Raw genomic sequence first — 22,826 nt, forward strand, 5'->3', positions numbered from 1 at the left:
AGGAATTTATTTTGTTTCAGTCGTGGATGCTAAGGAGACAGTCCATCTTCTGCCCCCACAGATGTGCAGTACAGAGAGAAGAAAGAATTAGGATTATGCCTATCGTTCTTTGTCTAAGATGAACTTTCTTTTGTAAGGAATACAAGAAAAATCAGGGAAAAAAAATGACCCTACTAAGCACCCTTCCTACACATCAGTGTACTCCTTTGCTCCTGCTGTGTTCTCTTCTGCAAAAATGCTCTCTGGTTGGGCTATTCACAGGCCTGTGTCAGATTCCTGCAATGAAGGAATCTATTAATTCCAAGTAAGGGCTCATTCTCCAAAGAGCTGCTGATGAAATGGAACTGATAAAATGGAGGTAATTTAAAGGTCAGATGAAATCCAGCTCATGCTCATCCTGCTTATAACGGAATATCACCAAGGTGCTTCATTGGCAAAAGGGCATTTAAATGTGTTTTTATTTTTTTAAGAAAACTCTGAACATCTGATAGGAAACCTTCCCACATTAATCTACCCAACAGCTGGTATCTTGCTGTCTGCCTGGGTGTCCCTTTCTGGAAATTAAATCTCCTATCATCTTTTATCACACTTTGGGGAAAAGAAATGGGATCAAAATGTAGCATTCACATGAGCAGCAGAAGCAGGAGCTGAAACTGATAGGGCTGCATTAATTCAAGAATGCAAGAGATGAGCATGCGACAAGTTGCTGTTACATTCAGACACATTCCTTCTCCCTTACTCTGTGCCTGGGATGTTCTTTCCCAGCTTGGTTCAGCTGCCTGTGCCGTTGACACTGGGCCCACAAGCCACACTGATTGGTCCTGGAACCAAATATCAGATCTCTTTTACACCTGTGTACTAAAATGGAAATTATTCCCCGTTTTCACAGTAGGATGAGCTATATCAGTGTGCGTTTGCACTGCAAGTAGAAACAAGCTCTTCGTGGTAGGCATGAGCTGATGCCACCAAGGGATCCACACTTAAGAAGGAAACTCCAGCTTTCAGGTAGTACCTTGAATTGCTTGCCCTCTTCATACTCCCCTACCTCAGCATCCTCTATTGGCACCCACTTGAAACAGAAGTCGAGGCTAAAGCTGGACTTGCTACAGTGCTTCAAATAATCAAGGCTGTATACATTGAGATACTCTGGAGAGTAAACAGGGGCTGATATGCCATGAAATCTAATCCATGTTCTTTTCCTCATCTTTTATGTACCCTATAATTTGCTGACTGAACTCAGCAATCTCCGAGATCCTCAACAGGAACCCAGAGAATCTGGGTCCGTCTACAACACACAAAGCCTCTCTGCTACCAGAATTCATCTGGTATGAGGTCCAGATAAACCTCCCCTTGCTGATGGAAAAAACAGTGCTCATCTGGCTGCTCTGCTGTTTCCTATTGCAGCAGGAGACTGTTGCAACCAGCTCTCTCCCTCCCTCCGGTTTATTCTCTGCCTCCATCCTTCACACGCTCCTCCCCAAATCACTATAATTAATATTAAATGTTACAGTTTTGTCCTATTAACACAAATTGCTCTTTCCAGAGGCAGATTAAAGAGTTTCCACTGGGGATTTCCTCCCTTCTTTACAATTTTGGTTCTGTGATCAGTGCTGTCTGTGTCTCTCACTAGCTCCTAGGGAAAAGGAGTGGGAGGTAAAGAGAAGACAAACACTTATTAGCAGCTCCTTTGAAGAGCTGGAGACTGCAAATTAAACTGATTATTAACTCCCATCTTACCAACAAGTCAGGTTTCCCTTTTCTCCCTCCCTCTACCAGAATGGTAATTGGGAATTGCACAAGTCACACGTGCAAAAGTAATTTACTGGGCAACATAAATCAATAGACTTTCTTTCTGTTTCTTTGGGGGAGGGGGAATGTTGCTCAGACACACACACACACAAAACACTAGAGCATAAAGACATGCAAGTGTGGCAGTGCACATGGATTCCTATTTGCACGAACCTTCCCATATTGGTCCTTGGAATAGGAAAGAAACACACACTAGCCCTGAGGTAGCTCTCCCCAGCCAGGTCCACTGTGGTATTTTATCCCTGAACTCTTAATGGGTATTTAAGGACGGACCTGACTCAGCAGACACGTCACCCGCGTTCAGCATCACAAGTGCTGGTAGAAAGTACCCATACTACCGTCACCAGCACACATTCCACCACATAAAACCCATGCAACACCAGCCAAACTTCTCCAAGAGCTCACTCCAATTCCTCATTAAGAGTAGCATCTGGAGGTACCACAAGTCCAAAAGAGTGAGAAGTGCTGGTTCCTGTTAAAAAAAAACCATTAATCACCAATATTTTTGGTCATCTACAAATTTGGTAGTGTCTCAAAACCACTCCATGCTCACATCACTTGTATTTTCCCAGAGACGACTGTAAGACAGTTGAGATTCTCCTTCCTAAAAGCATCAGCACTAGAGGCGAGTCTGATCAGATGGTGCCACTGAGGGCTTCGGACAGAAAGCAAAATAATTTTGAGCTTGTCAAGTCAAGTGAAAAGGAGCATGTACATTATCTGGTTTATTAAAATGCTCCATCAGTAAATGATTATTTATGGGGCTGCGATGGTATATGGATAATCAAATTTAGACACTCACAACATCACCAAGAAAGTCTGGCCAATGACAATTCACTATGACAGCTTATCATACTAATTAAAAAGCAGTCTATTACTGAGATTTAAAATCTATGAAATGAGATGCATGTTTACATTGAATAAGCTATTTACAATCAAGATGCATTTATTTAGACTACAGCAAGCCCCTTGTAAAATAAGAATTAAATGCAGAACTACCTGTAGACACATAGCATTTATTTAAAGCGTTTCAGGATGCGGCAGCTTTTTCAGCAAAGAGAACTTAATCAGTCCCTTGAGCTTTCCCTTCTTCTGCTAAGACAAGGAAAGTACAGCTGTATTGATTTCTAATATACAGCACTGTCACGTGAGCTGTTTTATTGGGCCAACAAACCATTTAACAGACAAGGTCCCAGAGGCCTCAGGTTTTATACAGGAGCATAGACACACCCTCTATACATGCAAGTCAACTAGAATTTACAAGACAATACATTATATTACCCAGTGCCAGGAGCAACAAACTATACTTTTGTATATGTCTGCCCATTTTTGGTGGAGGGTTAGAAAGGGGAATCTTCTACCAAACCTGCAAGAATGTTTCTACATTCAGAACTGCTCTCTGACTACATATTACACTATGTGCACTGCAATGATGTATGCAGATTACATACTATGCTACCAAGGGTTTGGGAACAATGAAGTCATACCAGGTTTCAACAATATGTTAGGAAGACAGACGATGTTACGATTTCAGTTTATCTTTTCCATTCAGAAAGGCCATGCAGGTGTTATTGGTTATTATATATATACACATACTCTAATATATTATGCTCACTATGTGGATGTGTGTGTATATGTATACAGAGGGAAAGAGGGTCATTCAATATTTTGGTTATTCCTTCACAGACAGTTCAGCCAACTCTCAAATACCCAGAAAAGTGCACTACAATGGATGGTGTCTATACAATAAAGCTTTAAAAATTTAATTCAGTGTCTGAGCTCTGGCTCTTTGGCAGAGTTCTCCCACTTCAAATAATACGAATACAAAGAGTGAAATACCAGAAATATCTCCAATGTTCTTTTCCACACAGAAGTCGGGTGACAGTCGCAGTTCTGTTTCTCCCTAACAGTGACAGTGCTTCAGACCAGCACTACTCCCTTTACGCTCCTTATCACAGCCCAAGATGATTTAAGTCAAATAAAATTCTCTACCTGCTGTAGGAGTTGATTTTCCCACGGATTTGTTGTCTGGGAGGAGAGAAGATTTCTTTTCATGGAGAAGAGCCTCTCCTAGACCATGACACATTACATGAAGAGTTAAAAAGTTGAGTTATATTTGCACTTCCATGTGCAAGCAGAAACACATGCGGACATGTTTTAGCACCTGCTACATTCAGACAATGAGCCAAAGGCAAATGCAACATCACAAGCTTCTCAGGATCCTATTGAAAGATGCCCATTGATTTGATTTATTGCCTTTTTGTTTCCAGACGACAGCTTCATAGATTCGGTAATCAAGCAGCAAATGCAAAGTGAGGCCACGTCTGGTCACAGGCATGGAGATTTAATGAGAGGATTGTGATTCTCCATGTCTCAGCCAAGCTGTTTCTCACCCTCAATTTTCTGTCTTCCCTAAAATTTAACAAAGTCTTTTCTTTCTACACAGCCTACATAAATCACCTCTGTTCAATTCAATCACCTTGACAGAGAACTGTTTTCATGGGGAAGAAAAGCTATAAAAAAGAGAAGTGCTGGCGTGGTTCAACACCATGAATGAGATGCAGTTTCTTTTCTCCAACTTGTCCAGAGGAAATGCATGATAACATTCCAATATTTTACCATAAAGAACTGTATTGATGCTTGAAAAAAAATAAAATAAAAAAAAAAATCAGAGCTAGCATATTTTTACCAAAAATAAATCCATTCTGTTTACACTCTGGGCTTTATGATTCTATTCCTTTTAACAAATAGAGACCACTGATGCTTAGCAGGCATTTACACAGGCTTTGCAACTTTTGTCTTCACCAGACATGCAGCAGGTAAAGGCAGCAACAGAACAATAATGCAAGACTTGTAACCAGTAGCAATGTAGTGCCTTTGCATTAGTTGAAGCTGTCAGCCTCAAGAGTCATTAGAACCCACCATCATTAAACATTATTAAGAGGGAATGGAATTTTGATTCTGATAGAAAAAGCAATCTTGCAGTAAAGGCACAAAGAGTTGTGATCGAGGAAATTCAGAGTCCTTCTCCAACACATGCCTTTATAAATACTCACTGTACAAGAGAAGGGTCATTAATCATTAGTATCTTAGGAAAGTCAAGATATTCCATTCATTATTGGCAGCAGTCATTTAGAGAAGGAGCCTCGTAAAGTGCTATGATCAAGTAGAGCAGGTACAATCAGCTCTATTTCTATGGTTACAGCTATCATTTTTTAAACAAATGGGGCAAAAGGCTGTCAACAGTGATATTTGGTCTAAATTTCAGCCAAAAACATCAATCACTTACGCCACAAATCCCTCAGCTCCATTCCTAGTGGCCTTCTAACCTTAGTCTGCAAGTTCTGCTGAATTTCCTACTCAAAATTCTCCAGTGATTGTTGTCCACAGATCTGCTGCATATCAAAATAGATTTTATCAAACATTTGACCAGAGTTCAATTTTAAACGCCTTTTTTGAAATATGGATAAGATCAATCTTTACATTAGTTCCAATGAATTCTTTCATATATATATTTCAGTAAAAAAATTTGACTAAAGCCTTAAACTTACAAAATACTGCAGAAATGCTTTATTATGTTATTTCAATAGCAATTAAAAAAATAAAAACCCAACCACAGCTTCCAGGGTTTTAAGTTTCTAAGAAAATTGTATTTAGTTGAACCATCTTGCACAGAGGTAGCTTATTGCACATGAAATTTAACTTAATAGGAATTTGCTTTATAGAATCCTTTGTAAAATTCCCTAAACTTAATTTAAAATTTAGTTTTCATTTGTTCATTGTGAAAAGGTAAGTAGTGCTGCTGTAGCAATTTGCATCTCTGTCTTGGGAAGCACAGTCCAAGTTCTTGGGGCACCATTTCCTCATTAACAATTCTTTGAAGAACAAACTGACAATAGTGGATTTAGTATTCCCAAAATACACGGCGTGTCCTTTACTCCTTTGCTAGCCACTTCTTCACTGAAAATCCTATAATTTGTCTGGGGAAGGAAGGCAGTATGCATACATGTTCAGCTTGAAGGATTTTACCCAACATATGAATTTATTATTATTTTAAAAGGGCAACCAGGAGAAACTAAAAATGGCTCCACTTGCTATAAAATCCAGTGATGAAAAAACAAATGAAAATGAATGAAATCAACTTGCAGTTGTGAATGAGGCTTTAGGTTAATTCCCAGCACAGGGTGCACATTCATCTAGTCACAGAGCAATTTCCATGGCCTTCTGGGTTTGTCTTGTCTTTAAGCAATACTATCGACTATCAAAGGAAAATGAACTCACAGACTACCAGGAACTTTGAAAGATTTATTTTCTTGACAGAGAAGAGAAGATATCCACTTGCATTCTTCAAGGAAAAGGATCAGGGAGGAACTGGGGGAGCAGTTATTCCCTTGCTCTCATAGGTAGAAAAATAATGCAGAAAAGGGCATTATTGGGAAGTAGGGTTTTTTTTTCAGCCACAAAAGACTTGTGCCTACTAATAGACATATCACAGTATATATCACTTTTCCTGTACACCCCTTTCTGCAGGTGTCCCCAAATTTTAGTTGAGTGCTAAAGCATGTTACGCTTTTTTTAGCCATTATGCTCCTTATGGCTCCCGTTGCATTCCCAGAGACATCTGATTTTATCCTTTCTACTGAAAGACTTGATCTGCTCCTACAGTACAAGGTAGTAAGAGAAGATACTGAAACAGAGGTTTGTGGTTATAGGTGCATATCAATACCTCTATTCTGGGTCAGATTCAGCCTTCGATTGATAACTAATAAACATCATTAAGTTATTATTTGTTATTTATTACCTCTTACTCTACAAAGAATAAAATTTAGAAAGCCTCAGACAGTGACTGATCTTTTGCGAGAGGAGGTAGGCCAGGAGATGTTATCTTGTACAATTGCCTTATCCAATCAACCATGACTTCAACTCATGTTTTTGTTCAGTCTACTTGTCTTTGTCTTTCAGGTGATCTTGTGGCAGATCCACGTTTCAGCACCAGAGGTACACTGTCCACCCAGAAACATATAACCGCACTGTACCAAGGCAAGCATGCAACATTTGCACTGGAACCAAGAGAAGGTACAAGAGCATATAGTGTAGAGGCAGATATCCTCAGCTGAAAATAATTAAATAAATAAACAAACAAATAGATGGATGGAATATACAAGGAGGCTTTATCCATTTACACGTAATACAGAAGATCAAGGTACCTTTGGGGCCCTCCAAATAAGATATGAAAAACTCACATTCCTTGCACTCATATTTCTTTTGATATTACTCCCTGGTCTAAATTATCGTGATGCCTAGATCTGCTCTGAACATCTGTTGCAACCTGGATTTGCCTCCGTTTCCCCAAATGTCAAAGGAAATAATGCTCCTACTTCTTTCTCGTTAAAAGAAACACTTGAAGACCAGCCAAAGAGTTCCCAGGCCAACATAAATCCCTCTAGCACTGTCATCACCAGGAGAGATGATGGCAAAGTAGAGAAGTTCTTTCCCTGGATAAAGACACCCTCTGACAGGAATAGCTGTGGAGCTTTTTTGTGTTATATACCCACAGATTCATCTGCTTTCTTAATCTGATGCACAATCACCCTTCTCCCCTGCCCAAGGCAGTGCAAGGAGAGCAAGTGGGGGCAAAAGAAGACAAGTCCAGATTCCTTTAGTTAAAGGGGATGGAACTTGGAACCAAGGGAGAAATGACATGAAATACTACTATCTCTTACAGAGTCCATTTCTAAGGGAATCGAAAGACTTAATCTCTATACTTAACCCACAAATACCAAGAGATGATTCTATCTCCTACTCTTTGTCCTAATTCCCAGTAAAAACACAGGGAAACACCATTTCTCTCCCGCTGCGTGGGTCCTGTTAACATTCCAGGTTTGAAGCACTTCCTTTGGTCTATCAGCACATCTAAGACTCAAAAAGCGCAGCTCACCCACATGGGGATAAATATCAGGAGAGAAAGTGTAGCAAAGAGCCAGCAAGCAGCAGGCAGGAAACGTTGCATGGAATCACACCCCCAGGAATCTCCATGAATTGAAATCAGAGCCTGTTATTAATCTAGGTAGACATTAAGATGCAGTAGGTGGAGTGAATCTCATTAAACTCCTTTTGTATCAATGGCTAGAAGCCAAGCAGGTCTTTCTTCCCCTTTCTTTTGAATGATAACCCTAAGGATATTTCTGTCTGCTTAACTAAGTAAACATATTGCTTTAAAATAAATGAAAACAGGAAATCAAAAACATCAGGAGAATTTTAGTATGGCAGTAAGGTCCATTAAGATAAAACTCAAAGTGAGAAGAAAAACTTGGTTATTTCCTAGCCTGAGGTGGGGCTATGATAGTGGTGGAGCAAGCTGTCCACTTCACCTCCACTCTCCTAACACACGATGGGATGAGTCTTTGAACAGATAAAACCAGCTGAAAAGGGATTAAGAGCAACTCTTTCTCTGCCATTGGGAGTTTTGCAAAGCATAGGACAAACAAAATGAAACTTAAAGAAAAATAATCCTGTTGCATTGGAACAAGATAGAAGAAAGAAATCCTAGATTATTTAGGAGAGTTAAGTTCTAATTCCAGTTCTTAGAAGTTGATAAGAAGCCAAGCACTGACAAAATGACTAAGGACCCCATTCCTCCCAACCCCGACAATCCACACTCAGCCCCCTGCAAGCACAAATGCAGCCCAGGGTACTGGAGCTGAGACAAGAAACTGCTAAATGCTCCTTACCTGCCCTGGCCTTGATGGCTCTGGTGTTTGCCAAACCAAATGCAAAAGGGAAAAATAATAAAATTTAAAATGAAATAAAATAAAAAGAGAGAAAAGGGAAAACAAACAAAAAAACCCAACACAGAGGTGTTCCTTAAAAGCCAAAAGCAATACATAGCAACTGCTAGCCAAGCAGATCTTCCACGAGATGGAGACTTAAGGCACATTACGCTTGCCCTGTCAAGGGAGACGATTTCAGAGACTTCTTAAAAAGACAGCAATTCAGGTTAAAAAAAAATGAAATAAAGCAAAACATATCAGAGCTTTAGAGGTTAACAGCTTCTGCTGAACAACATGCGTTTATCCAACCACATCCTAGAGTAGTTTTTTCAGCCCTGAGACCAATGAGCACAGCTAAGAGGAGGGCCTTGGGATGGTGGAGAGGCTGAGTTACCCCCTCCCCTCTGCCTTCCCTCTTCTCCACCTTCCTCCTCCCTTTTTTTTTTTTTCTTTTTTTTTTTTTTCTTTTTTAGTTTAGTAAATTAATGCAGCAAGTAACTCCCAAGATCTGGAGAGTCCTAGCAGGGGAGAGAGGGCAGAGGGGAAATGAGATGCATTAGGAGGACACTAAGCCACTTTCTTTCTGAGCACAATGGGAGTGCTTCCCAAGAAACTTCCCCTTCGCTCCTCTCCGCTCTAGCCCTGGGCAATGGGACACCTTCCCTACAGCAGCAATAACTTATTCAGGAGGAAAATAGCCCAGGAAGCAGGAATCAACAGCAGCCAAACAACGGGCAGGAGAGCAACACAACCGGGACTGCAGCACGGCTCCACACTGACAAATTCCTGTGGATGTAATTAGGAAGACACCCCGGCTAGCAGCGGAAATTAAAGCCCTGGGTTGTTGAAGGTGTCCCCCCTCCCATCCTACCCCCAGGACCTCGATGGCAAACCTACACCCCCTGCGTCTCCCTCTCTCGCCAGTCTGATGTCCGGAGCGAAATCCTGCTGAAGGGAGCTTTCGGTGCAGGAAGCCCGGTCCTCCAGCCCCGAGCACCACTGCAGTGGCGGTGGCGGGGGCACAGGCGGAGAGGAGGGACGAGCCAAGGCAGCGCCGGAGCGGAGCCGCCGGCCGCTCCGCAGGCGCCCGCGGAGAGCCGCGCACCGCCGCTGTCCAGGGTACTGATCGGGGCGCCCGCCAGACGCTATCTAGGGTGCTGATCGGAACCGCACTTCCTGCCACTGTCCAGGGTGCTGACCGGAGCTCCCCTGGCCGCCCCTCTGCGCAGCCAGCTCAGGACGGGTGGCTCGATTACCCTACCAATTCGCCCCAACTACCGGGTTACTTTATTGGCCAACCCCACCGGCCCACCCCTCACGGAGTACAAAAAAAAAAAACCAGCAAGAGCTGGAAAAATGTGCAACGTCAACGCACTTGGAGTCTACGTGTGGGAAACGATCGTTTTCTTCAGGTAAGACTCGGGTTTACGGGAGGAGTGAGTGTGTACGCACCGGGCACTGCCGGGCTCGACTGCCGTGCCCGCCCCAACCTCGGGACACAGCCCCTAAGCACAGCTACAGACTTAGGACAGCCGCGTTCCACCTTTCTCGAGCTGCCTTTTCACCCTCCCCTCGGTTTCCCGAGACCGGCTTTCGCGCAGCCCCGGGCTCGGGACTTTCCGAGGCTTTGGGAGTTACTCCGTTTAATTAGAACCGCAATCTCTCTAACCGCAGTGCTGAAAACATCGACCCCGGCTGGTTGCAAAGTGACAACTAGTGGCAGCTGGGAATGCTGCACTTGAATTTGCCCGGGGAAATATTCCCACCTCGCCCCCTCCCCATCCTCAGATTTCAGGTTAAGGTGAGTTCCGTAAGATGCTTTCACTGCCTACCTATGTTATCTTGAGAACTCGTGAGACTCCTTTTGAGGGAGGGCTTACCCTATCTCTTCAGCTTTCTCTGTCACCTTCCTTCCCAACTTTGTTTTTCTTTCATGTTGTTTTCAACATACTTCCCTTGCAGAATCTAAATAAAAGCCAAAAAGGATGTGGAGAGATTTTTGCTATCGTAACCATTATAGACTAGCTATATTTTGACTCTGGTCTAGATGCGTTCAATTTTTCATTAAGGCTAAGGTAGAAGAAGGAACAGTTCATCTTAAAGAATTGTTTCTGGTCCTTCTCTCCTTGCAGTGCTTTTATTAAATGTATAAAAGCAAAATATTGGAAGGTAGAAGATCTTCTGCAGTTGACCGAATAATGCACCATGCTGTAGCAAGTGATAGTTGCCAGATACACGCAATTGTAAGAAACCTTCCTTCATGATCTGAGCTTGCTTATCAGTCTCAGACTTCATTTCAGTTGCATCTCTCTTATTTCTGCATTTTACCCAAGTCTGATCTTGCAGTTTAACATGAAAGAATAGACATTATTTACATATACGTCACTGATGTAATACTTATCATTTTATGAATCAAGATGAGAAATCTGGCCAGATACTGGACAGACTTTTCTAGCTAGTGGTCTCTTTGCTTTTCAACACTGAAGTCTTTCCAGGCATTAAAACAGGGATAGCCCAAATTTTGTCTAAATCCACAGAAAATCAAAGACAGCAAGATTGTAACATGAATGTGAACCATTCAATGTTTATCTGTTAGGTAGACCAAGAAAGAAGGTCTAGAAATAACTAAAATCACCAACATCTAAAAGAGCAAAGCACAACACCCAGTACTTCAGACCCATCCTTTCTTATCTTCTTTAGCCACAAGAGCAAAGCAGCATTGCACAATATAATGGGGTAGACTAAAAGTACGCATGTGTACGTTCAACTAAAGAGTTTATTGTACAACGTTTAAGAATAGAGATTAAAAATAAAATGGAATAATCTAGAAGACAAATGCAGAAATTTAAAATAAGAGCATTTCTATGCTTGTGTTTTCCATGTACCTGGCATTAAAGCATTTGATCATCTCTCCTCTGAACTGCCTGAATGAGGGAAATTGATACATACTTATCATGCTAACCCATTCTATGATGCACACTTATGCATCACACAGCACATGTAAGCACTTATAGACTCTCAGTACAACAATTAAAGTCCTGGGCATTCAAACCCTTGATAAACCAGTCCCTTCAGGTTCTGATGTAAATGCTTATATTGTTACTAATTATATACACATATGCACAGGTGCTATAGATGATTATATCATTGTGTATACAAAAGGTGTCTCTGAAAGTACTTTTTTCCTGAAATTTACATTAAAGAAAATTTGGAAGTGCTTTTACTCAGTTACAGGGAGATGTTGAACTCAAATTATTTTATGTACTGCAATCATTTTCAAAACTAAGAAAAGAGTCAGTAATGACTAAATCTAAATCAGTCTAAACTGACTCTAAGCAATGTTTTTCTTTTTTCCTCCCACTTTGTGCTATGTGTTCGATTTACTGCAGGCCAAAAATCTACCAGCCTTTCCTTGTCCAGGAATAGCTTTGCTATTTCAGTTTCAGTAAGCAAAGTTTATTCATTAACAGTCATTCATAAATCTAACATGCCAATTACTCCAGCACTCAGTCGTACATAATGTTTAAATACCCCACAAACTGATAATCCAATAATCTGTAATAGAAGCATGCATTGCTTTAAATTACAGGGTGTACCACACTACTGTCAGCATGTCAAAAATATTCTGGAAAGAGAATGCATGTATACCACAAAAATAAAGAAAAATCCAAAATCCCAAAGAAAAAGTAGATACAGCTATTTTGTTGCTTAACAAAAAAATGTCCTTCGCCAGCCTTTTAAAAAACAAGACCCTGTGGGGAAAAAGTAACAGCTGGTGTGTGAATGCAAACATTACAGTATTGCCAATATGATATTTGTTTCTGTTACAGATGGGATGTTTTAGAAGGAATTTGCAATAAGCGGCTTATTCTGGCATGCCTGCCTTTATGGAAAGGCATTTCCCATTTTGTTACCTTCCTTCACAGCCTCAGACCCTATTGGATTGCTCTAGCTGGGATTTTTTTTATTCCCTCCTATCAGTAATAGAGCTCTTCAATTGTTTTAAAAACAATACAAAGATACCACTCTGGATATGATTCCTCTTAACTTTGTGGAAAGACAGGCTCTCTTGCCTAGAACAGGCTTGACAGCAGAGAGATTGGAGAGCTGCTGACTGCAGCCCCTTGAAAATACAACAAAAGAAAAGGCAAAGGAAGAAAAAGGAGAGTAATGTGCGTGCTATCTCCAAACCTTTTGCTGTAGCTCTGCAGGGCTATATAGCATTACAGACATACCTGAGAATGAAGCACAAACCAGAGACTTCCAAGCTAAGCAACATAGCATAGGAGATGTTCTCAGTAGTTTAAGAGTATTTTCCTCATGCTAACTAAAATTCTCTGCAAGTTGTACCTTATGATCTGTTGTGTTTCTGCTGAGTCTGTCAGCTCCTCCACAAAATAGAAATGATTTAGCAAAGGCTTGGACAAGATGCCTCTAAGGACACTCTCCAGCTTCTTTAGTCTGCAACCTGTAGTAGCCCCATTAGAGACCCCGTTAAAAGGGTTATGTATTCAAGGTTTGAAAATGCAGTGAGGTAGACAAGTCTACCTCGAACTCTTACAAATCCCTCCATGAAGAATGATTAATTTGGCGTCATTCTAGTAGAAGCACAAAATGTTTGGGACCCTGCAGGGACTTGAAACACACTTCCCTTCGCACATAGCAATCCAGTTGTGTTTTAGGTAATTAAAATAAATCAATGTAAAATACGCAAAACATTTTATAACATAGACAAATCTTAACCTTCCTCTCTAAACAGCTGCCTTAGCTCCAGACCTGCTCTTTGGATAGATTAGAGCAGAAGAAAGGTTCCACAAATGTTTGGGCAAAATCCATTGCTTCTTCCCCTGCTTATGTCGGGTACAAGTAACAGGAAAACCATAGATCATCACATTGCTTAACAAAAACATTATAAAAATATTGCTATTTCTCACACACACACGTAAAACATCACAAAATATACTCTGTCTCTGAGGCACCAGTACTGTGCAGATTTTATATAGTCAACCTTTATAGACAGACTGTCCTTCTTGACTCCCACTGTACGTTATCCTGTACTGCAGCAAGTCCCACCAGCAGAACACATTTACTGTTCAAATACCTGAAGGGAGCCGCTTCTGGAAAGAGATCAATATGTGGAGGGAATAGGAGTATCCTGCCCTTACAAGAGCACTACATCATATGAATTGTCTACACAGGCTTCCTTCAAGAATAAGAATTTAGATGTGGAAATTCGGTCCCTCTTATTCCTCTTCTCCCACAAAGGAGCTGTTGGAGACCCGTATATATGGAGCAAGTCAGCAATAAAGGGCGCTCTGTTTCTAAGCATCTCGGATTTAATAGCACAGACTAAACGCTAAGAAGGTAACTCTGCTACCAACCAAGTGATACAAGTCAAAAAGGAAAGCATTTGTAAGCATTAGTACACCACAATCTCCGTTTCTTGGCCAACGCTTTCCTTGTTGGCTTATGAAATCTTTCTCACCAAATCCTGATAAACTAACATGGATAGAAAAGGATCCCAGCATCTGAATAATAAAGTTAATCAGTGTTTAAAATTAAATTACTTTATTATTCCAGTACCAGCCAGTAATTATTCATCTATAATAGAAAACCAGCAGTGAAGTCTGTTCTCATTTCATCCTAGCATGCAGGTTAAAAGCTCTCCAAATTTCAGTGTTGGGAACAAGATACCAGACCACCTAACGAACATGAATATGATTGCTATTTCGCTACTGAGGAAATACAAGTGTGGGGTTTTTTTTTTTAAAAAAAAAGCTTTAAAGTCACAACCGTCCTAATAGAAACCACAACATTTAAATATGTCAAATCATCTAAATCTATTCACCAACTTTCACTTACTGAGTTTCTATAACCTGGAGCTTTTCTGAGAAGCCCAAAGTGACTTATATTAGGATAGCAGATAGGCTGATAATGCTTTTGTACTTTTGTTTTACTTGCCTGTATCAATTCTCAGTGTTGTGGCACACTAGATGAGAGTTTCACTGTTTCCAGTAAATTACCCTTTTGATACGCTCTCCTTACCTTGCATACTTTTTGTTGACCTTTGTCTATCAACAAGAGCATAATGATTTTATGAAGTGCAGTTACACTTCTGCACTTCGTAGCTTTTGAGAAAAATGGCTTATTGTGTTCTTTCACATTCTAAAAAAAAAAAAAAAAGTCATTCCAGCATACCTCTTTCATGATGGTTTGATTCAATATTTTGACTGACAAAAAGATGGTCTCCAAGTATTTCCGATAGTTTCGATTCAGAAAAAAAGCAAAATAAAAACCAACTTTGGGATACATGAAGGGAAAAGGAAGGAGTGAGAGAAGCAGGAATATCTCTTGCTGCTCCAGTGCAAGGTACTGGAAAGACTCTTTGCAGCCGTAAGACAACTCAACGCCAGGCTGTATGTCTGCTGACTTTTAGACCTACTTGCACAGCCCAGAAAAGAGCAACTTTTGCATTTCATTCAGCACAATAAAATATTGCTAATTCAGCAGGTCAGTTCCTCTTAAGCAATAATAATGAAAAAAATTACCTCTCTTTTTTTTACCCCCCTCACCCTTCCCTAAAATTATCCAAAATATTTACATTAGCGTTTACAGAGCTGGATAGAGAAAATATCCCTCAAGGGGACACAGTTTATACCGATATTTCTTCTAGGTTATTGACTAGTGCAAAATGAGGTAGTCCCCTTAACCTCTTGGGAAACTGCTGACGTGCTCTAGCAGATGCGGTGCTGGAGGTCTGCGTGCTCTGATCACACCAGCAGTATAGATCAGATACCTCCAAGCTGCTCCTAAATCGCTACTGATATTTCAAGAGACTGATGTACAGAAACTTAAAAAAAAAAATAAAATCCCAGAATTATAGCATTTGTTCCCTCAGGAAGGCTAAAGCACAGAGAGAGTCTGTAGCAAACAGAAATAGAGACAGATGAACCCATTGTTTACACACGCTGAGCACTCCCCATTATACAGACAATTATTTCATCCCTATAACGCACCACGGTAAGCTGCTGATTTGGGGACTGCATCACATCTGGCTGGTACACAGACACAGTTGGCATCCTGTAAATACATCTCTGCTGGATTCAAGTGCCAGCTGGGAAAAGCAGGAAAAATTTTAATTTACCAAACCCCACAAAATCTGAATTTTGAGATGAAGGGGTAAACAGAAGAACACACCTTTCCACCTGCTTTTCTTTGATTTCTCCCTCTTCATCTTTCCACTGTGGCTCCCAGCCCTCTAAGAAGAAAAAAAAAAGACAAAAAATAAAAGACAAAAACCCCTAAATGCCTTAGCAGACAACCAGGGAACTCTTCTATTTATCAGTGCCTCATTGTGGAGTGGGTGAAGAGGGGAAAACATTGCCAAGAGGTTGCCAAGGCAAAGAGTGCCGCATGCATGGAACAGCAGGGCTTGCAGTGCAATCAATCATCAAACGCGCTGCCTTCAGACGAAATCTGCCGAGAGGAGCTCCCCCTATGCGCCTGCCCTATGAGCAATGCCTGCCCCTATGACCACTCACCCAGAATATGGATCTTGTGCCCCAGCAGGGCTGGAGCAGACGCATAACTCAATAAATAGTGACAGAAGTGGGATCAATGGTGAATCAGACCACTATCACATGAATCTAGTTCAACAGCAAAATGCAGCTGAGCCACGAATCATGCAGAAAATCCAACAAAATTCATCACTTCTCACCTTCACCTGATTTATTTTGAGGTTTTTTTTCTTCTTTTATTTCAGATGATGCAGGTGAAAAGATGCTTGATACAAAGCCGCAAGCAAATACCCCACCTCCCGTCTCTTAGGGAGGAGGGAGGAGGTAAAAACATTGAAAGCACATGAGATTCAGCAGTTATCAGCACCCTTTAAAATAAATAATCCTTAGCTCCAAAGGTCCTTGGTGCCAAGAGCCACCGCACACAATGGGCTGACTTCCCCACTACCACAGGATCTGCACACCATATGTATTTCCACAGCTGGGAGTAGGGAAGCAAGATTTGATTAATTCCTAGGTGAGGCAGCTTTTTCTTATCTTGCCAGAACTGCAAAGACAGGCTGTGGACAGAAAAATCACTTTTCGTGGGGTATCTATACAATTTTGTCTCTTTGTTCACTCCCACTGCTTTTACCCTCTGGAAGCACTGCTGTGCAGGGCAACAGTTCCTGGCATATCCACATAAACACAGATCTTTTTCCTGCACCAAAATTCTAAAGATCTGAAATACAAACCAAAATGTGTGCCTTCCACCTTCCTTGTCATCCCGCGCCACGGGAATCGCAAGCATCCTCCAGCTTCCAACCCTATCCATCACACGCTGTCACAGACCTATGGGCTTAGAAATCATCTCCCAGCAGCGTGGCTGACAAAGTACACGCCTCAAACACACCATGCTCTGCTGCACCAATGCAGGCCCTGCAGCGCTGACAGCGCCAAAATGATGGGATTTTTGTCAGGGAGCTGAAAAGACCAAAGTCAGAGGGCAGCTGGGGTGGGAGGAGAAGAGCTTTCCCTGGGCAAGTTACCTAGAGCTTAACTTCTGGAATGAATGGCAGTTTCATTATAATAAATGAATAAACTGACAAATTACACCAGGAATCACAGACAGCACAGAGGGAACATTGATCTCCAGCAGGGTATTTGCATTGCAGTGACAACCTATTCTATCAGAAAATATCAAAATGAATTCTCTTACAACACACAGTTTGTCCCAGTTTTACTACAAGACCCACAGTTTGGTGGGTAGGTTACATGCGTTAGGTCAGGAAGCCTTTTCAAAGGATCTGTAGCAAAAAGTTTCACACACTAAAACCCATTGCCACTCTGCATTGCACATTATATCTCTTTTAAAAGAATTCTATTCATACTACCTCCAATTTATCAAAAAGGAAAGAAGCAGTTAAAATATTCTTATGCAAACTTAACAAGCAGTGTAAATCCTTAAACTAAAACTAATTTTTAATAGGCTGCCATAGCAAGCTATTTGAACTGATGAAAACACGACTGATAGTGCGGCTGCAGAGCTATAGATAGAAGAGCACCCGCGGTTTCTCGTAATTCTCTGACACTTGTCTGGTCTGTGATCTAAAACCTTCTGACGTCAATTGAGGTTCCCACCGCAGTTCTCGACCCAAACACTATATTAAGAGCGCATCAGTGAAGAGAATATTATTACAGAGAATATGAAGCCTTGTCTTGTGAAGATGTTCTCCTCCTTTATTTACTTCACTAAGGAAGGTTGTTTATGCATACCTTTAAATACGTGACTAGCCCCCTCCGACTTTAAAGGGAACATTCAGTGGGTGTGAGGCTAGACACTTGCTTTTGTGCGAAACTAGACACTCGCTTTTGTCTTTGTAGAGGTATTTTTTCCCACGAAAAATGCAATTATGGCCTTTTTTTTAAAAAAAAAAAACCTTCAGTACATGTACCTGTAATAGTCAATGTTGGTGTTTGCTGGATTTATTTCACAAGCGATTAAAACCTGAGCATTGACTTGTGCTTCTCCATTTTTTGAGTTATGTTTTCCAACCTGTCTCAGTGGCTTAGGATCATACATTTCCAGAATGTCACTACTTGTTCTCCAAGAGTTGTAGACCCTTCTGGAAGAGAAATTAGTCAAGAATGTCACTAAAGAGAATACCTGTAGCTTTAAAACTTAATTTAACTCTCACATTTTTGTAATATGCAATAAGCAAGAGTGACCACACAACACATGAGTTTAAACAGCCCTACCTGTAAGAACATGGATCTTACATACAACTGAGCACTATTGTCATGCAATTTTTTGGTCTCCCATGCTCTTCCCTTCTCAACTATATACAGTGTGCAGATTTCTCCCCTCACCCAATTGTCTAGTCATTTATTATTTTCTTATTGCTCTGTTCAGGCAATGTCAGCAATTGTTCCAAGTGCTGGTATCTTTCCACAAAGTTAATCAGTGTAATTGGGATGTTTTATAGTTTGAGACAGGGTGTTTTGCCATATAGGGCAGGAGCCATGGGCTGCAGCAACATGGCAGTGGAACACAGAGACATCTGAATGCTGCAGTCTGAAGAGGAGATTTTTTTTTTTTCACTCCTGTAAAGTTGTTGCAGCTTTCCCTACATGGGTATGATCACAGAGGGTTAATTCCCTGAGGCCCATGGGAAAGTGCCTCCCAGCTCCTCTCCTCCTGTACAAACACAAGGCCCAGTGGCAAGATGTTGTGCAGGATCTTTGAAAGCATTTTAGGAACTTTTGGGTTAAAATTTTAACTGATTATATGCTGTGACTACTGCAATGCAGTTACTTCTGGTGCAAAAGCTAGAATTGGTTTAAACAGCTCACAGCAACAGAACACAGACACAGCAACATTCTACAAGCCTACTCTTTCTTCCCTGTCCTCCTTATCCCAACATGAATAGGAAAACTAATAGCTTATTGCCAGTTTCTTTCTCAGAGTGAAATCTCCCTCTCACAGGTTCTCAGATTCCATATTTCACCAATCTCACTGTACAGGATTCTTTTCCTGTCCTGTCCCAACATACAGGTCTGCTCTATACCTCTGTGGCATAAGGTCTCAGCTGAATTAAGAAAACAACTAAGTCCAAATTTCCTCTGAGAACTGGTTTTGCAAGTTCACCCCTGTACCACACCCCACATCCATACTGCTTGGACTACAATCACCAGTAGTTGACCATGACCACATGGATTGCAATCACCTTTCTGCAACCAGCACATCTGTAGCACTCAGAGCTTCCTTCTACTCTGTACCATGCAGGACCAAAAATATAGTATCAGGGTGCTCTTCCCCCGACACACCTCATTCTTCTTCTATCTTGTCCACCTCTACTGTTATAGGCCAGGAATTCAAACAACATGAGAGAGAAAAACATGCAGACAATGAGTTTCATCCTTTTTAATTGAATTGCATATCAATATCGATTGCGCTATTCATTTTGATAGTAAATCTAATCATGAAAAAAGTCTGCTTGCAGTCTCTGCCAAGCCTTCCCAGACCAGCGCCTGGCAGCATTTCCCTCAAGATAACATGTCGATGTGCAGTCAGAAATAACAGACTGGCTACAGAGTTTGGGGCTGCCCCTTTTCCTTTTCACCAGGAAAATCTCTCATCAGTCCCTCTTTTCTCTGGCTGCTGAGGATAAGATGGAAACAGGCAGCCCCAACATCAGCAGAGGCTGAATATAGGCTGGCCTTGCTGAGATCTAGTCTTTCCTCAGTGGCCTCTGGTCACAAAAGATGCAAATCTCAAGGACCAGGGAGATAGTTGTGGAAACCCAGGTGAACAGAGCAGAAGAATAGTTACCATGGTTAACACTATTTAATCAAGGACAGTACGAGACATTTCTGCTCCCAACCATCTGATGTTCTCTTTGTGATTACATCTCTCAGAGCCTGCTGGCATCAATAATTCCAAACTGATGCATCCTCCTGTCCTCAAGACCCCACACTGCTGTAGAAAGGCCTGGCTTTGAAGGTAATGGGGAAACAGCTACACTGATAGATATTCCTCTTCCCTTGCATACCTGCTTACAGAAAACAACACGTTTGAAGGACAAATGTGTGAGCCAGCTCACCTGAACACTACTCCCGACAGATCCCTGCCAAGGTTTCTGGCTTGTATTGTGTTTCAAAAGTAAACAAACCACTTCAGAAACCTTTGCCGAGCAGCACTGAACCAGGGTAAACAGTCAGGTATCTTCTATTTCCCCAGGCTGCAGAGAGGCCAACCAGAGGAATAAACCCACTGTTTGAGCCACTGATGTTGCAGCAGTTTACCTTCAGAGGGACCTGAGCCTTCCACACTGTGCAGAGATATATTCCTCTGCAAACACTTGTTTTGCAACAGTTTGTGTTTCTGCTGCCAGACATTATTTTTTACCTTCAGAATTAATAATTAACAATTAAACTATTTGACAGGGGAATAGAGGCCCCATGCTAATTAAATTCCTTCATCTCTCCTCTTCGCAAAGAAAAAAAATTGATATTTCTCAGTATCAGCATTCAACCAGAACAGAGTAGTTTGTGGTGCTGGGCTTAATTAGATGGACAACCATGGGCACAGCCAAGAAATAAGCTTGAAAGTCTTGCACAAGGGTCATACAAATGAGGGGGAGGAGGAGGAAACGGGCAACTGGGGAGCTGGGAACTGAGCAAATTGACACATACAGACTGCAGAGGAGCCACTTTCTAAACCAAATAACTTTTCATAAGCATATATCATCTTTTTTAGCCAAAATTAAAGAACGCCAACAGGGAAACAGTGCCTGCATAGGCTGGGAGAAACCAGTAATAAATGTTCTGCAAAGCCCGACTGCTCCGTTTTAAGGATTGCATTTCTTGGGTATCGTGAGCAGCTAGGTTGTTCATCTCACCAGCTTTCACCTTCACATGCCTGCTGGTGGGCTGGACCTCCTATGGGCTTTGTGGTATCTTCTTACAAGCCAGCATTAATATCACAAAAGATTATGCTAGTTTATTGACCCGCTGAAGAGATCCTTTCCATTGTTGTTGCTGTGATGATTCCCTGATGGCACTTTCTCAGCCAGATCCACTAGGGATTACACCAGGGTAAATAAGATAAGCTGCTGTCTAGCTGCTATTAAAATGCACCAGGATGCTCTTGGCTCAAATAACACTCTCATGTCAACGTGAGCTACATCTTCCATGTTTTTGTCACATTTTGCCTCTCTGTGTTTATTTGGAGAATAATTTTTCTCTCTGAACAACACAATAACCCACCCTAATTTTCCAATTCTCTATTGCTAATAATTTTCAAATCACTCTGCAGTTTCCATCTCCTCATCTCTGCTGGACCAGTAGATGAACAGTCCCAGGAGACTTTCAAGAGTGCTTCTGGAAGAACTAAGGGACAGAGGAAATCTGAAAGACTCCCGGGGGGGCTAACACAGTACTGTCCAAGACAGACCTGGAAAACAACAGAAGTTGAGAGCTTTTTTTGGGGTGCTGAGCTGAACTGCTATAGCAAAGCTCAAATGTCACACCCAGAGTGAACACTTTAGAGTTGGGTTAGATTCAATCCATCCCTCAAAAGTATGGAGTTTTCTATTATTACCTTTGAGTCAGAAAGTAGGCATGTCTGCCCACTGCCGGAAAGGCTTTGCCATTCCCTCACCCCCTATTTTCTTGCTTTTTCTTGTTAAATCTAAAGGGGAAATCCTTACCAGCTAGTTTCAGGAAAACATTTAGTAATCAAATGGAAACTGGAAGAAATTCAGACCTCTGAATTCCTAGGTCATCTGGGTAACAACAGCCTGCAGCCTAACAGAGCTTCTAAAACACACACCAGGAGGCACAAAACCGTATTTGACAGTTTCAGCACATTCCCAAAGGTGGTCACAGAAACTGTTCACAGGGATGGGCACGAAGCTGCAGGAAGCAGTAAGGCTGTGAGAGGATGGCCCTCTTGCAGATACTAGCAGAAATCATTTGTGCTAGATACATCCTTCCATGTAGAAACCAAGCCCATGGAACTCATTTAAGTGTAACTTTGAAGCCAAAAGTATAAGGAAATGGCACCCAAGAAATACCATCAGACTCACTCATTAGAAGTGGAGCGATCATATTTAACATGGGCTCTCACACTGAATTTACAGGAAAGCTGAACAGTGATTTCTATGCTTTTCCACCTCATTTTTTAAAATGAATGCCAGGGGAACTGCAGTTTCTAATTATCTTTTTGCACTTAAAGCTTATTAGATTTGTATTGCCTCTTCCCTCCTCCCCAGCCCCCCACTTTTCCACTTCCTCCAGTCTACAGTTAATGAGAAGAAATCAGTGTATTGCACTATCTGGCATCTTGCTGCTGAAGTGGCAGGAGTCTTTGGTTACCAAGTCATTTGCTGCTTAATTGAAATCTTTTCTCTAGACTCATTGCCATGCAGACACTATTGGAATGCAGTAGTAGAGCCCAGTATTGATTGTCCTCCCACCCCCAGCTTTCTTCCTCCGAGTTTGCAAATCAATTGCACCCTGTTGTTTTCCTTCTAAATAAAAGAAATAAAATTAAAAATCATCACCCATTCCACAGCCCCATTTACCTCTCATACACACTAGTTTGTCTTCACAGAGTAGAGATGGGGGCAAGACATAAAACGGCAGGTGGCTATAGTAAAACCCAGATTCACACTTTGTCAGATCATCCCTAAGCATGAGCGTGCATCAGCCAGTTCAGATAAGGTCCTGCTTGGGAATGGAGTGTGAA

General features: G+C 41.5%; 1 protein-coding gene across 2 annotated transcripts in view; it reads left to right on the top strand.

Moving 5' to 3' along the window:
* The first annotated feature begins 9,079 nt into the window (after window positions 1-9,079).
* Window positions 9,080-22,826, top strand: part of GLRA1 (glycine receptor alpha 1) — a 37,828-nt gene continuing 24,081 nt past the window's right edge. For both annotated transcript variants that reach the window (XM_054079623.1, XM_009561392.2), the window contains exon 1: window positions 9,080-9,991. In XM_054079623.1, the coding sequence (XP_053935598.1) occupies window positions 9,936-9,991 (56 nt within the window). In that variant the 5' untranslated portion in view covers window positions 9,080-9,935. The remainder of the gene's footprint in view (window positions 9,992-22,826) is intronic.

This window comes from Cuculus canorus, chromosome 14 (assembly GCF_017976375.1).
Source record: "Cuculus canorus isolate bCucCan1 chromosome 14, bCucCan1.pri, whole genome shotgun sequence".
NCBI classification, from domain to species: domain Eukaryota; kingdom Metazoa; phylum Chordata; class Aves; order Cuculiformes; family Cuculidae; genus Cuculus; species Cuculus canorus.